The sequence below is a fragment of the Phragmites australis genome, chromosome 1, assembly GCF_958298935.1.
Source record: "Phragmites australis chromosome 1, lpPhrAust1.1, whole genome shotgun sequence".
In the NCBI taxonomy this organism is placed as follows: Eukaryota; Viridiplantae; Streptophyta; class Magnoliopsida; order Poales; family Poaceae; genus Phragmites; species Phragmites australis.
In genome coordinates, this window is record NC_084921.1 from 52,112,837 (window position 1) to 52,129,546 (window position 16,710).

The window sequence follows — 16,710 nt, forward strand, 5'->3', positions numbered from 1 at the left end:
ACTATTGTTCAAAAATTTAGGTTTTGTATCATCCCAATGCTACTTTACTAAAAAAATTACTTACACAAATTTACATCAACTAAATAAAGAAATATCGACAAAATTACATCAAATCAATATTAGCAAAAAATGAATCACTCCGTGACGTCGTTTGGACAACTCTTTTAACTTCTTTTATAGGATTCACGTGGAGTTCTAGCAATGCCTCATTAATTAAATGACATTCTACTAATTATTAATAAAAAATCTTTCAATAAATACATTACATTCTACTAATTACTAATAAAAATTAATTAAAAAGATAGTTGTCGGGCTATCGACAAATGAAGTGTCAATAGGTCTATCGGTATTTCGTTTGCTGACAACCCTACCGGCTATCCGCTACCGCGACACCCTTATCGCTATCTACCCAGATGCCTGTCGGCACGCGAAATGATGACATGCCTTTGGTCTATATTCCGCGTACCGAGAGGCCCCCGAACCTAGTGCCACATAGCCTGTCAGTATGCGATATACTGATAGGTCACTTATCGATATTCTGTATGCTGATATGTATCTATTTTTGTAATTTTTTTAGTCGAGCTATTATTTTTACAATTTACAATAAAATAATATTATTTAAAAAAATCGTTGTGCTGCCTACCTTGATGCAGAGAGCCCAAATATAGGCCAATTCATGTGACGGCCTAGCCAAGATCAAGGCCCAGATACAGGCCCGCTCCTGCGAGGCCGAAGCCCAACCGAACTGTCCGGATCTTCTGCGCCGGGCAGATCCGCCGCAGCTACTGCGGTGCCCGTTCCCGATGGTGGCCGCAGAGAGGCGTAGACCCGTGCGTCGCCATCGCCTACACCGGCGAAGCGGGGTCCACTCTAAGAGGCTGCCCCATCCGCGGCCACCAGATTTCTTTCCGGTGAGTTATCGGAGCCACTTGCTTAGTCACTATCCGTGTTGATAAGCTGCGTAGGTTACCTCACGCAAGGTCGACGAATTCTGCGTAAGTATCGCGAGATCCGTTCAAAAATGCAATCTTATACTGCTGTTTTGCTTTAGCATCATTTTTTCCCTGAAAAGTCGCGTTGCCTGCTGAAGATGTTACCTGGTTGCGGTTGTCTGCGATCTTACAGCTTTACTGACGATATCATACTTTCGTGTGCATGTGCTCAGTTCAGTGGTTGTTGATGGGCATCGTCGTCCTCTATGCTCAATTTCACTACTGAACAGATATGGTTAGATTTGAGTCATGTTTTTTCTTTTTATGGTGGCGACGTCCCTTCTGGATTGTGCATCTCCTGTAGATGCCACAGTATAAACCATGGATCAAAATTGGAACAAGTGCAGTGACCACAAGCCGCAAATCTATTCTCTTTGTTCCTTCTTTTAGAGGAACAAGTCAGTGATTTGATCGATTTTCTTGAGAAATAAGTGCATACACAAGAATGCTCATTTTGGAGCTGCAAAGAAAGCCACACGATATATTGGATTAATCAGAGCTACTAAGAAAGCTCAACAAACTTATCATACATTGCTGGAATAGCTCTAGGCAATGAGATGAAAGCTGAAATAACTCTAGACAATGACATAAACAAATCTAGACACCGAGACGGAAGTTGAAAAATCTAGCTATGACGCTTCTTCCTCTTGAAAAATGAAAATAGACTTCAACTCTTTTGTTTATTCTGCTCACCTGTGACCCTGAAAGGAGATCCAAGTCATCTGGTTAACATGTCATGTCACTACACTCTGAGAATATAGATTGCTTAATAATCATCTCAAAAATTTAGTTCTGTATTTGGAGTTTATAAGAGCCATCTTGGAAGATTAAAATTCACATCACCGCGATTCATTTTTTGAAGAGATGATGCATAATATGTAAACTTTTAAATAGTATATTCTACCACAAAGAAAACTTACACTTCAAGAGGCCTGCTGTTGATGCTTAAGATAGCTGATTCGGTGGTGGTATGGATTGATAGGTGTGCAGAGGTGGTGTTGTTGATGTGCCAACATTTGGAGGTGGTGGAGAGTTGTACTGGTAAAGAGGCTGTGTAGATGTTGAAGATATTGGTGGAGAATTTTCAAGAGGGACTTTTGGATGTAGATGTTTTGGAGCTTTTGGAGGCAATGGTGGAGAATACTGGGCAGGTGGCGGTGAAGATTGATAGTTATATGGTTGTGGTGAATACTGGTAAGGAGGTGGAGAGCTATGGTAGTAAGGAATTGCTGGTGATGGTGGTAGAAGTGATGACTTGTATGGAGGTGGCGGATACTGGTAAGCTAGTGCTGGAGGTACATAGTTATTTGGAGATGGTGAATACTGGTGCTGTGGTGGTGGAGTGTTGTAGTAGTATGGAGGTGGTAAATACTTGTGGGGTGGTGTTGGAGATTTGATGCCTTGTGGAGGTGGCAGATAATTGTAAGATGTTGGTGAAGATGGGTAGGCGTTTGGAGGTGTGGTCTGTTGGTAAGGTGGTGGCGAAGGGTAGTAGTTCTGTGCAGGTGATGGGTACTGGTAAGCTGGAGGTGGAAACTGGTTAGCAGGAGGTGGTGAATATTGATAAGGCAATGGTGGGGACTTGTAGCTAACCAGAGGTGAGGCGTACTGGTAAGGGAGTGGCGGGGAATTATAGGGGTGCATTGGTGGTAGAATGTGAGGTTTCGAACATCCAAAAGTCTTCTTCGATGCAAATGCCATTATTTCATTGGCTTTGAGAACCACTTCTTCGTTTGACTTGGAATAAACACTGAGCCCAGACAAATTTAACTCGATCGGCACATTGCAGTCAGATCCTCCTGGTGCTGCATGGAGCTCAACCTTACACGAGTCAGCCCCATAGGTGTTGCTAATTTGCAGGCCCTTAAGGCTCACACTGTATTTGCCATTGCTTCTGGTGTTGCCAAATCCCACGAGTGCTTGATCATTTGCCTGACAAGTGACCTTGACCATGGCTCCTACACCCAGGTCATTGTAACAAATAAGATATAAGTATGAAACTCGGAAGGACATTTGGGGATAATTTGCAAAAGCATCCATCTTCTAAGTCAGTCTATTATCAGCAATGTGGTTCAGCTGCAATTTGGTTCAAAGCGTGCAGCTGCCAGGAAGCAAAGAAGTGCAGATCCTTGTTAAACAACCATTCACAGATTTTTGCAATATCGAACTCATCATAATGAACAAAAAGATCAAATTGTTATTTTACCCACGTTCTTGGACCTGCTGCTTGATATGCTCAAGTAGATTTTTTATGTCAGCGGCTAATGTTTAAGGAAGATAATTATGAGCAAAAGCAGCATTAATATATTTCAAAGCTGACTGCATTAGCATGATTAGATCATATGAACAGGGGTAATGACAAAATTTTACCTTTCAGGTGCTCCTTCTTATGGGATTCTTCTGGGTGTGCCTCATTGAAGCATCTATAGCAGTACACCTTACCTACCACCTTAACAACAGGAGCATATGTTGGTGATAAGGAAAGAGAAGGTGGTGAAAAGCTGGTTGCTCCCTCGCCGTGCATTGTAAAAATGGCAAACAACATGGTGAAGACCAGCCATAGGTGACCCTTTGGCTGGCCTGTCATGCTCATTTTCATGGCTAGTAGATAGTGCTTTGTCAAGGATGATGAGGAGAGGATGTGGATGATGGCTTTGATATGGATGGCTATTTATAATGGCCATGGTCGCAGGGTTTGAGGGAAGGAGGTTGAGCAGGTAGGGGATGGGGTAAGGGGCCAACATTATTCTGCTTCAGTTGCTTGCAAATTTGCACTTTTTTGCATTGTATATCACATACTGAATTCATCTCAGTTGAAGTGCACAGTATTTTGAACTTTTTTATAATGGATAGCAAACGGTAGAAGTTATCATTTCTCTTTTAGGATGGCATAAATCTGGCTATGTTTATTTACTACTGTGCAGGTAATATACGAAAATACAAACACAATCTGAGTTAAGTTTTCTTACCAAAAACTGACAGATTTCCTGGTGTGTCCACTTCGAAGGAACATGCTATGGCAAGCTACTATATTGAATGAAATAGGCCAAGATGTCCTAGTCATCTTCTTCTACTCCAAAACTGTAATTGTGAGAACATGGAAAAGTTAGTTGTGATGTCAATTCGTTAGGCACCTAATTTCCCATTTTACGAAATGTTGGCAGTAATGTAACAGAAGCAATTCTGGAAAACATGTACCGTGTGGCCTAGTCATCGTTTACAATATGCTGCCCTTTTCCTCACAATGGAATCTTTTCCTGTCAGCTGAATGCACAGTTCCTGCAGTTTCAGGGCCTGCCCATATAAAATCTGCAAAGGACCTTTGGATCTACAGTAACAGTCGATTTCACTGTCTGTTTATAGTTTCTAATCATATTCTAGTGATCAACATTTATGTCTGCAGATTCATCCAATCCAGCTGGGAAATTACCTGGAATATACTGCAGACGGGAAAAATTAACTGCCTCATTTTTATCCTGCCAAAGGTTTGTGTGGTGTGTGTAGTTTCAAGTTTCAACTGCTCAACCATATAGACCTCAGCATAGCGGGTAACATATCTCATGTCAAAAAGGTGCTCAACTCAAATGGTTCAGGCAAACAACTCTGCCCTGCTCCATGGAAGAATCGAGTAGGGTTAACAAACAAAATGGCTGTTTGCTCGTTTGTTTCGTCTGCATGCTGTTTAATTTGTCACATTCCTTTGATGCGCTTGAAAAGAAAGAAAGTCAAACTGAACCATGATGGTGGCTTTTGCAGGTAGGAAGTTCATTTGGTGAGGAAAAGAAGCAGTTGGCATTTGGATTTGGTTTCGTTGGTGGCAGCCAGTTCAGCCTGACTGCACTGATAAGCTCTTGGGCTAGTGTGATGTAGCAGGCACTTCTAGGGCCCTTCACGGCTACTGGATCACTCCAGTGCTTCAGGTACTAGGCTCTCGGCCCAATTTGTAAGATGCCTTGAACTTTGCCAATGCCCGTAAGAAACAAGAGAGGAAATCAATTGCACAACAAGATTCAGCCCGATCTAAAGAAAAGGATTCGACCTGTGTAGAGTTCCAAATATTCCAAATAACAAGAGCATTCATGGAAACTAACACATGACTGGAGATAATGAAATATTTGCTTGATTTCCCCGCTTAATTTGATCATATGAATGGAAATACTAGACAAGATGTAATTTGGTTTTCACCTCATGTCATGTCATCCACCCTAGCTATCACATTGCCCAATTTACAAGCAGGCTAGCCAGTTCCGTATTTCTAGTTTTCTACCAACCTAACAACTTAGTTAATACTAATTGGTATCCATCCTTCTGCATCTGAACCCCAAAATGGCAGCAGGTGAAGATGTGATCATGGAGGAAAGACCATGGACCTCTTCACAAACTATCACCCTCCCTTCAGAAGAAACCCTAGCTCTCCTTCCAGCTAAAAGAACTTAAGCATGACAATAACAACTTAATGGTCACCTCAGGAACCCTAAGTGTTACTTATGTCAGTGTTTTACAGAGAATCCGTGCCGGCAAACGTAACTTAAGTGTCATTCCAGACACTGAAGAGCTGTGCGCCATGGCCAACGCCGGCCATGTCGTTGCTGCTCGCCGCGGCTGCCACTGATGACTCCGAGGCCGGCGTCCAGGAAGACATCCTCCCACCACCGTAAGCCTCCGCATTGACCAGGTAGTTCTCGTACCCCATCTGCACCTGCTTCGCCTCGTCATGATCCCCCTGTGCCCGCGCAAGCACTTGTTCATGGCTGACCATCGCCGTGGTAGTGGTAGCCGCCGCAGCACTCATCGGCATCATGTAGCCGCCGCCAGCGGCGCCGTTGCTGTCTCCTACCCCGTTGTAGAAGATGGAGTTGGAGCCGGTGCTGTGCTCGAGCGATGAGTTGTCGATGCTGCCGAGGCCGTGCATCGCCGCCTGCCCTGGCGAGAAAAAGTCGTGCGCGCCCGCGCCCGCGCCCAGGTTCAAGTGGTGGAGTTCCTGTAGGCTGTGCGCGGCTGCGATCACCGTGTGGTCCTGCTCCTGCTTGCACCACCCGCGCAGCGTCTGCGCGTACGGGTGGTACAGGCCGGCGCCCGCGTGCGCCGACTGGAACGCGATGGTCGGCCATGCGGCGGCCGCGGTGGCCTGGTAGTGCGCGCCGTACGCCTGCAGGGCGCCGTCGCCGAGCTGCGAGGCGATGCGTCCGACGTCGTAGCTCACCACGCCGGCGACGTGCTGCATGGACGCAGCCTCGGCCTCCTTGAGGCGCTTGGCGGCGCTGCCGATGGGGAGCGCGCTGCTGTCGAGGATGCTCTTGACGTCGTAGCGGCTCATGTCGAAGTTGGTGACGGCGTTGAGGCCGCGGAACTTGATCGCGGCGATGTCGTAGGCCTCCGCCGCCTCCTCCTGCGTGCCTGCATCCATACAACGTTCTGATTAGCGGCTAGCTAGCTCAGTCCAATTGCAAGCACACGCATTTTAATGATCACTTCCACTGTAACATAATAAGTCATCCGTGTCAAGTTAACAGTGCTGGCTAGATCAAAACCGACACTGATAAAGTATCAGTATCGATTCGTAACATCTCACACTCAATTATATGATTAAGCCGGATTAAACTGACACTGATATTAAGTGTGGATCCGAAATTTTGATGCCCTCTGATTTTGGCTCGTGCCCTCAGGTCCGGCTCTCTCCCCATATCACTTCAGACTGGTCGCACGCCCGTACAGCCACAATGGGGAGCTCTCATATGGGGGCCAGGGCAACGACAAGAGGAGGTGGGGCCGAGAAAGGGACGGAGGAAGCGAGGAGCAAGGTGGCCTTTAGAACAATGAGTAGATCTTGGAGGAGACAAGGTGGATGTCATATGAGGATAGGGGTTGGGACTCGGTCGAGAGGGAGGCGGCGAGACGGCACTAAACGGCGGCCATGCGGTCCCCGAGGGTAGCCAACCGAAGGAGAGAGGTGCGAGGGTCTGACCCCATGTCTCTGGGTCCTCCCTCTCCCTCTCTCTCTCCTCCTCTCTCTCTGTAGCAGTAGTTGTGGTGTCTCGCCGTTGTTCGACACCACCGCAGAGGGATGGGTCACCAAAGGCTCGAACGGGTCCGGCTCGATAGGGTTAGAGCAGAGGCCGGCTCAATTTCTTTTTTTTCCGCTGAAAATAGCTTCAGTAGTGCCGACTCTGAATCTAGCAATCGCTTATATAGTACTGGTTCCAAAACTGATACTGATATCGATTTGGTACCAGCCCTGATCATGTTTTTTATAGTGTTCATGCACCGTGAACAAATGCATGCATGCATGCAAGACGTGACGTGTAGATTATTTAGTTTATGCTGTAGCTTAATTAGTCCACTGCAAATACATGCTCGCCCCCATGTTAATTTGCTATTGAGCCAGTAGTACTATTTTGACCTGATGCACAGGCAGCACAGCATGGGTGAATGGGAGACAACAATAGCACCAGACATGGGAGAGGTTTGAAAAGGCCACATGCATGAGGAGCATGCACCAAGTAATGTACTACTAATATTGTAACACAACTTGGCATGACTTGACGGTCACATTTTTAATAGTTATATAAACATGCATATATATAAGTGTGTTTTCAATCAGCTAATACTTGCTTTAATTCCTTGTTGCATTGAGATGGTTAGCTGAGTGTAAATTGCTTCTGTAGTAGTGCATATATATCAGCTCTACTTACTGAAGGTGCCCAAGTAGAGATCCTTGTTCCCTGCAACTCTTCCGATTCTTGCTTGCCATCTCCCATGTTGGTGATGCCTATAATTACACAGAGTTCAAGTAAATCACTATTAATTTCCTTTCTCAGAGTACGCATTTGTCTACATCGCTATATGTAGTCATACCTAGTTACTCCTCTGTAAATGGATGCGCCTCTGGAGAAACCACTGCTCTTCCTGCGCGCACTCATATGGATTGGTCGTTAGCACCCAATTACTATGCTGATGATGAATTAATCTTGCTCAAAATATAACATTCAGTAATTATGTTTTCATGAAGGTTGAGAGTGATTAAAGGTTATTATTATAGACCGACCTTCTCAGAGACGCTATAAACTCCTGCCTTGTCATGTGCTTCATCTCCTCCAGCTCCTTTTCGTAGTTACTTACCTAGAAATACAAAAAGGAAAGCCTTTAAATACAATTTCAGTGATCTAACCTGAATTACAGAAGCTGTTTGTTATCATTCATTCCACATCAATAACCGATGAACAGCATTTGAGAAATAATAGTTATTCTTCAGTATTGTAAAACTGCACTCTAGATTACTATATGCATATATACTGGAAAATTTGTCGTCGTCGTCGGACCCCAGTACTTCAGAGCAGCCAAATCATACGCTCTAGCAGCTTTATCCTCTTTGTCATAGCCACCTATCAACGTTATTACAAGGTGAAAAAGAAATGAGAAAAGGCAAAAACAATGCTTTCCTCTTCTAGAAATAAAAAGGAAAACAAATTAAGTAGTTCGATCCTAATCAAGTGAAATCGCGTACCAAGATAGACTGTAGATTCAAGAGTTGAGTTCAATTCCGCAAATTACGATCGATCCAGAACAGAAACGGTCGATGAGAAGTAATGTCAGTTAACAGCATAGGGGGCAAGATCAAATAGAAAAAAGCAGATTATTTTGAATATCGCTATTCGGCATTAGTACCTTGACGACCCTTGCGAGTTTGGCCTTCCCTTCTGCAGCTGTTGTCCCACAGATGAGCCTCATACCTCCCTGTCCATCTATGCCTAAAACCAATGAAAAGTAGAAGTTTTTTTGTTAATTAAGCTAACTATACCACAAACATTCCCAACATAATGACACTACTCATTTGATTCAGAAAGAGAATAGAGTACTTAGCTATATGCAATCGAATCTATCATAGCTTCTTGCATTACTAATGCTATGTTTTAGTGTGTTAAATTTCATGATTACTTGATTACTGGGTGCAATGAAATCTATCATAGCTTCTTGCATTTCGGTGAGTTCCATTCCATGATTCGTTGCACCCGGCCCTACCTGGTCACGCCGGGGTAAATCGACGTGCGCTGCCCGAACGTGTCCACCGTCTTCCTCGCCGACGCCTCCGCCGACGTGCCGCTGCCACCCGTGCCCGTACTCACCGCTACCAAGGCGCCGGCACCACCGCTGCCACCACTATCATCCTTCCGAGCGGCCATGGTCCCTCCCTGCGCCGACGTGGAAACGCTCTCCGGCGCCCGGCCTCGCTCTGCGGCGAGAAGTGGCATGCCGGCTCCCTGCGTCTCCGCCATGTTCATGGACAGAGAGAGCCCCTGTGACGCCTGCACGCCCCCGGCGACCTCCACACTTGGCTGCGGCGGGGCTGGCTGGCTCCGCAGCCAGTTCTTGATCATGGACAACCCGATGCTACCGCCATTGCCACTGGCGGCGCCAGCGCTACCATTTGTGGCGGCCGAGCTAAGCATGCCACCGCCGTCGTGGAGGCCGGCCGTGGAGGCCACCATGACGGAGTCAGCAAACTGGAGCTCGGAGCTGGGATGGTGGTACAGCTGGTAGCCGGTACTAACGCCTGAGCTCGCGTAGCAAGTGCTGCTACTGCTGGGGATCATGTTGCAGCTGGCCTTGCGATGCTGCTCCGAGAAGGAGATGCCGCCGAGGAAGTCCTCCAGCTTCGGCTCGGCGACGAGCGCCGGAAGCTCCGATCCTCTCATGCTCCAATCTGCAAGAACAACGAGATTTCATGCGAGTTTCAAAGTATTCGTGTCATATATAGAATGTATCGATCGTTATATACCTTGGGGGATGTTGAAGCAGACTTCGCCGGTGGCGACGGCGGAGACGAGGTTGGAATCCGTCTGGGAGGGCGGCAGCTCCTGCGGCGAGAGGGAGAAACCCAACCAGCTGTTGTTCACAGTAGCCATGGTTGATTAACTGAAAGAGCTGTGATTATTTGGTCTCTAATGGTTGCTTCTTTAGCTTCTGGTTAGATTGATAGGGATAAAGTAGATGACAAGATCAAGAAGCCATTTTGGTGCGTGCAAAGGTTAGGGAAGGGAAGGGGAAGTCAAGCAGAGAGTTTTGGGGCATTAAGCAACAGTACTAGTACTGGGAGATATTTATACAACCGGTACACTCCATAAGATAGTTGAAAATTAATCTTATTTTGATATTTCTAGTTAAGTCGATACATCCACTTAGGAAACTAGGAAAGTTTTGGTTAGCCAGTTGTTGTATACATATTCGTATAGAAGGTCTACGAGTTTACGGAACACACGACAGTCAATCAAGTTCAAGTAGTTTCATACACATGCATGTGTCCAAGTCTAGTACGATGAGGGTCCATATAATTCAAGTCGGAGTTTGTATGTTTGTTTAGCAAAGTATGTGTGCAGGTGCATAAAGTCTAGATAAAGTCAGAGATAACTTGTCTGGCTGGTCAGGTACTCGGGCCTATATAAGCAAAAGCATGTAATAGGGGTTGAGATATCGAATTGAGAAGCTCAAAAATACTCGGTTAAGTACTCAGTGAACTCGGATCTACTCAACGGAAGTTAGAGAGGAGAGAAATAGAACAAGTAAAGGCTAAGCTGTCGCAGCCTCAGAAAGCTCCTGTCCGCTTGCTTTCTCGCCGGGTGACTCACATGACCAATGTTCATGTCGTCGGATATTCACGTGATTGGACTTGCTGCTCGCTTGGACTGGTCGGGCAGGATGGTCGAGCAAGTATGGCTCACTCGCCTGGTCTAGGACGAGCTGATCGCTTGCATGATCGAACGTAAACTCGTCATGTACGTTATCCTGGGAGTCGCCAAAGTCAACAAAGATTAGTAGCACTATGTGAGATACTCTACTACTATAGTATATAGGTTGATGGAGTATCATAGTATGAGTATATATATAGGAGAAGTTTTTTTAATTAAGAAGAAAAAATGTAGTATAATGCGTGCAATACAAAAACATCGGCATGATTTAACTGAACTGAAACCACTTTTTGCTCGTGTTTTCTGGGGGAGAGTCCACTATATTTTGTCTCATTTTCCTCAAAAACATGTCTATATGTGTGGCTACTATATCGATCAGTCCCTGTTGATGTATCTGCGCATGCATGTACATGTAGTACTAAAGTGATGAACTTTTACTCGATAATTGTATAAGCTGTCACGGTCATTTGACTAGAAAGTTGCTGTTAAGAATCATTAAGAAATCCTTCTTGGAGAAAAGAAATGGTGCAAGATCTACGCTTCACTCTATTTGTCCAGGATCTCAATTCGCAAGCAGATGCTCTTGTATGATCTTTCTTTTGAAATATGTACAGGATGCACATGCACGCACGGCTGGGTACATGCACGGGTGCTGCACATATGAGCATGTTTGGTTGGGCTGCTCCGCTTGGCTCGCATTCGCTAAGTCGTATAAACTACAGGAGACGACCGTTTGATTGCCAGGACGAGTCTCGTGCGCTTGCACCCGCTCGTGCAGCATGGAAGCTACACAGAAAACAGCCGTAGCTCTCGTGCAGGCCCGATGAATGCAGCTGCTGTGGAGCTAGATCCACTCGTCGGCGACAGCGAATCCCTCATGCAGTCTCAGATTCAGCCTACCAAACATAAACTCAAATTCAACATGTATCCGCTCATTTAACCAACCAAACACTCTTCTTTTCTAAAATATAGCTCATCCATCATGTTTCCCCTCGTCCAGAATATACGATGCAGCTATACAAGAACTTGTGCAGACAACCAAACACACCCTATATACATGCAGTTGACATATGCACATATATGCCTCTCTCCTAGTAATGTTATTGTTCCTAGCTACGAGCCAAACACTGTTCAATACTGCTGAAATAGGCATATGAACAATGAAGGCCTGGTCACTGGCCTGGTCTGAGCCGCTCCTCAAACCCTAAAGCCACTCACAGCTCACCTGCAGAAGCTGAATCCCTGACATGGTTTTTTTTACAAAGCCCTAGGCCGGCTCTCCCTTTCCTCCCCTCTCACACACATACACAAAAGGATATGTACTAGTAGTATTTCTTAAATAAAAATGTATTACCTCTGTTCTCAAATAGATATTATTTTAAGAATTTAATTTTGCTTTTTAAATAGATATCGTTTTAGTTTTTTAAGATGGTATTATATTAGGGTGCTCATATTAAATGTTATTAAAAAGTGAAGTTTTAACTTAATGAGTGTAGTAGATTGGTGATTTATGTGACATTGATTAAATCTTGAAGAAATCGAGATGGGTAAAATGTTATACATGAAATAATTTATATACTGTAACTTTGTTCTATATGCCAGAAGCTAAAATAATATTTAAAAAAGATCGGAGATAATACTACATCGATACCCTAACATATTTCCTTGGTCATAATCATAAGAGTCGTAGTAATAGTTCTAAGATAAAAGACTATTTAGCACACAGCCAATATAAGGTCACTTGATTACCTACCACAATTCCAAAATCCCCAAAAAACGGTCGTGAGTTTAGAACAAATCCAACCCCAGTAAAATGAACCAGTGGACTCTGATTGTAGTAGTAGTACTAATGAGACTAGGCATAATTCATCCAATCAATCAAACATGCATGCGGCCCAGTGCACGATGATACTTGCTTTATCATGAATCAGGAAAATACTACTTAATATAATTGATTTGCTTCAAGAGAAAGGACAGGCAGAAAAGATGAAACGAAAAGGGCTAATTAATATAAGTTGATGCTTGGTCGTCGACGGAGGGGATGTGCCACCTGCACCCTAGAAGAGGACACGAGCCCTTGTCTTCCGGCCATAGAAAAGCTTCGCGTTCCCAATCCACCGTCTAGCTCCAGACGCCGCGCATAGAGAAGTGGGCAAAAATAAGCCTAAAAACCTCGCATTGGATCCTCCACGACGAATTGTTAACAAAATACTCCTAACAAGCATCAGTCTCTCTCTCTCTCTCAGGCCAGTACAAAAAACTAATGTTTTTTTTTCCTTCTCTCTTTATGGGGGAAGGAGAAGTGGAGGTTAAATAAGGCGTGTGTGTTTTATCTTGGTAATTGCACCCCTTGCCTCCCCTCCCTCCGCCTAAACTTTGACCGTCAAAGGTACCTAGCTTGCTCTAGAGGGAGCCGGGGGTTCAAACTGATGAGGTGGCTTGAGTATCTCTAGTTACCTATTCATACTGCTCCATGCAGGGGTGGTTAAGCACATTACAGTGAGATGAGCTAGCTTTTAACTGGAGTTTAGTTAACCTTGATCTTTCAGTAGTTTGAATAATGTCGATCTAATAATAAGCCAGTTAACTGGGACTATATGGAAAGCCAAAAAATTTCGAACTCTAGGTTTGACTATTTTGCAGTCGTAGCTAGCTGGTAGATTAGTCACAAGCTGGGGACGTATATTTATGTTTTGGATTTCTCGTAAGTACTAGTATTAATTAAGGTCTATTTTGTGGCATGTGAACCTCACAAGAATTTTTTCAGAAGACATTATTAATGTAAAATTCCAATAAAATGCCTGTATTTGAAATGTACTCCTTCGATTCATGCATGTTCCTGACAAAACAAGTATCTAGCAGCTAGGTACACGCCGTGTAATCCACTTGCCATAGCAGGATAGAATGCATGCATATATACATATACATGACCGTGCGTGGGTGATGATCGAGTCGCGTTGTCCAATTTCTGCAAACAAACACACACATGATATGGTACTATAGAAGTCGAGATTTTATCGCTTCTCACGTGCACACACTGATCACAGTCCACCATCGACTGCCCAATCTTCTATTGGAACGATAAAAAGCGCATGTGCGCGTCCTTTGGCATGTGCATGCATGCTTTACTTCTACTCAAGTCGATCGATATGATCTCTAGGTATAGTATGGACACTCACACGTGTGGGTCGTCTTCTTGGATGCAACATAGGTGCGTGATGAGTCTCTCATGACTTGTCATTGCGAGACATAGCCCACGTGCTCGCCACTTTGCTCGATCTCACTATCTACTTGCTAGAGTACCTTCCATATGCATCAACCAACACGAATTAAAAGTGAAGAAATGGAAAAATAAAGGTCTTGGAAGTTTTCTCTTGTGCCCATATATCCAACAAGAATCTTCTTCAGGTGGAGTCGTGGACATGAGCTAAGATACGTAAGTCTCTTTGGAACAAAAAAATTGGCCAAAGTATCTTTTCCCTTCTCTCTCTCTGTGTGCAGTGTGATGATTGGCAGGCGGCGTCCTAGATACACATCGTTGTCGGTAAACCAACAATCGACCATGAGAGATTAAATCTCTTATGTAGAAAAGAGAGTGATGACTAGGCATCTCAATAGATTTTTTGTAAAATTGGTGATATTCTCTTATTTGATCAACCAACATATCTCTAAAAGAAAATCATAACAAAACGTAATACAAACACGTAGCAAAAAAACTGCACTTAACCAGAAAGTTCGGAGACTCCGGAGATACGACCAGAGAGTCTGGAGTTTCTAAGAAAAATCAAAAATCAGATTTGAGATTCAACAAAAAATGGGTCTCATTGTTGAAATTAAACACTAGGTTTCATAGCAAACTAATCTATAACTCATCCACACAAATGTTGAATTTTAAAAAAAAATCACTCAAGGAACAAAAGATAAACACCAGGTGATAAAGATCTTCAAGATAATGATCTAAAGACAAGAGAATTCAAGACCTTATCACATATGCATATGTATGTCAATTTTATATCTTTAGCATCAGGAAGATCAACCTCCTAAGGTGTTAAAATTTCGGCTCAAAAAGAAAAATGAAAATAAATACCGAAAAGAAAAAACTTGCACACTAGACAAGGAAACCAAGAGAGGTAAACTAGAAGGAGTAAAATTCAAGCATATGTAACAAAATAAACTTCATTACTTAAAAAATCAAACATATTTTAGACGGATAATAAAGATTTTACTCTCAAAACTCTCACATATTACATAGGCTAAGCTTTCATACCGGATGTTTCGGTGAGGTATAATTTTCTAAACTCTGAAACAGCCTGCTCTAATTCAAACTTGAGTTATTCATAAATAAGATCACACACAAACAAGCTCATACCAACCAAAATTATTTTAAATCTAACATTATTAATAACTCATCACATACAAATCTAAGACACATTTTAATTTGATTTGTCATCTTCTTATCTTACCATTTAGCTCTTATAAGGTCTATCTGTTTGTGCCCAAGAATTTGTAATAACGCTGCGCATGTGTTAGCTCTTATGAGGTATGTTATCGAACCTGAGTGCTCGTCTACTTCTTAAGTGAATACTAGAGCTTCTGGCATGATTTAATAAAAAGGAAACAATGTTTGCAATTATTAGTAGAAGACTACCAACAGGAGGAAATTAGAAAACTAGTTCCCCTTCGACTTACTTGTGATTAAAGATGGCGTATTGCTACATTCATGGAACATGTATTCTAGCTTGTACGTACTACTACATGTTTGTTACAAATTAATTGTTGGAGTGTGTTACCAGTTGTGGGAGCTAGCGTGTTAGCATCCACAAGTTCGTTTCATGCATTGAACTGTGGGTTAACAATACAATTAGTACTGCCAAGTTGGCTTAGGTAGTTTGAGATGCAAACCAAAGGTTAGCGGAGGCCGGACTGCATCATGTAGGTAAAAGAAAATAATAATAAAGGCCTGCATGCATGGCCGGCGTGAATCGTTCAAACCCTAGCTAGCTACCAGCATGCACCTGCCTAGGAGAAATCAACGGAGAGCATGCACCCGTGCGGTGCCTCCTCGTAAACACTGTAAAGATAGCCATGTGTATGATACTCCTCCATAATTACTCCGCCCGCTTTGCATGCAGTGAACCATCATGCATGCATGCATGGGAGAGAGAGAGAGAACAGTACGTCGTAGGAGAGAGAGAGAGAAGAGAAAAGAGAGAGAGAGAGAGAGAGAGAGAGAGAGCAGTACGTCGTAGGGGAGGCAATCCCCTGAAAACACTTGCATTGATTTGGGCAGCTTTGTGGGACTAGGCTCGCTGAGCCGTTTCAAGACTGGATCACATACAACAAAACCTCGTAGAGTAGCAGCGGAGCAGTAGTCATTGCTTCTTAGCTACTAGCTCTGTCACAGTCCAAGCCTATGGCCGCATTTTCTGATGACCCGTGCTCTAACTTTTTCCCTCTTCTTCTTCCTCTTGACACAGTCATGCTTGCATGGAATCTGAGCATGCAGGCCTCTAGAGTGCATAAATAGGTTGCAAATCCAACACTTTTGGCAGAGGCATATATAGGTTGCAAAAATAACGCCCGGAAATGTGCAGCTTGAACGCCATGCCCGCCATCAATTTCTCCGAAGAACAAATAGGATGAGATACTAACAAACGGTCCTGTTGAAGGACTCCCGTTTGATTCATCGATCGGAAGGACAATAATCAAGCATGCAAATGGAACCAGAAGGAGCTAGCGAAACTTTTTCTACCTAAAAGAGAGTGAGTATATAGGATCTTGTACGCATCTGCCGATGCAGCGCTCGTTTGACCATGGGTGTCTCGTGCAGGTGCAGCTTTGCTGCAGGCCGTCTACTGAATTGATCTCACGTGACCTTGGCCTCTTCCTCTTGCATCCATATGCATGCTTCCCTTGACACGGAACAAGGACAAAACGAGGTGGTACTCGTTCGTGGTCAAATGATAGGGATAAAGCTTAGATTCTCCGTGGTCCTACTCCTGTATATTACTACGACGAGTGTGCCTCACTATATG

General features: G+C 43.9%; 2 protein-coding genes and 1 long non-coding RNA gene across 8 annotated transcripts; 1 reads left to right on the forward strand and 2 right to left on the reverse strand.

Moving 5' to 3' along the window:
* Nucleotides 1–793: 793 nt before the first annotated feature.
* On the forward strand, nt 794–5,741 carry LOC133926652 (uncharacterized). 6 transcript variants are annotated; one of them, XR_009911140.1, is made up of 5 exons: nt 800–995; nt 3,370–3,709; nt 3,975–4,477; nt 4,749–4,912; nt 5,487–5,741. It is a non-coding gene; the product is annotated as an uncharacterized LOC133926652 (long non-coding RNA). The 6 variants fall into 6 exon arrangements; XR_009911145.1 differs by having other exon boundaries at nt 5,497–5,741; XR_009911138.1 differs by lacking the exon at nt 5,487–5,741 and having other exon boundaries at nt 794–911; nt 4,749–5,176.
* On the reverse strand, nt 1,440–3,640 carry LOC133926634 (extensin-2-like). The gene is made up of 3 exons (XM_062372656.1): nt 3,363–3,640; nt 1,913–2,950; nt 1,440–1,693 (listed from the first exon to the last, which is right to left on the reverse strand). The coding sequence occupies exons 1-2, from the start codon at nt 3,589–3,591 to the stop codon at nt 1,938–1,940; spliced, it is 1,242 nt and encodes a 413-aa protein (XP_062228640.1). The 5' UTR covers nt 3,592–3,640; the 3' UTR covers nt 1,440–1,693; nt 1,913–1,937.
* On the reverse strand, nt 5,521–10,045 carry LOC133926643 (AP2-like ethylene-responsive transcription factor BBM2). Its single transcript, XM_062372666.1, has 9 exons — nt 9,769–10,045; nt 9,012–9,693; nt 8,658–8,740; nt 8,497–8,505; nt 8,286–8,374; nt 8,038–8,111; nt 7,848–7,898; nt 7,685–7,761; nt 5,521–6,389 (listed from the first exon to the last, which is right to left on the reverse strand). The coding sequence occupies exons 1-9, from the start codon at nt 9,893–9,895 to the stop codon at nt 5,521–5,523; spliced, it is 2,061 nt and encodes a 686-aa protein (XP_062228650.1). The 5' UTR covers nt 9,896–10,045.
* Nucleotides 10,046–16,710: the final 6,665 nt, after the last annotated feature.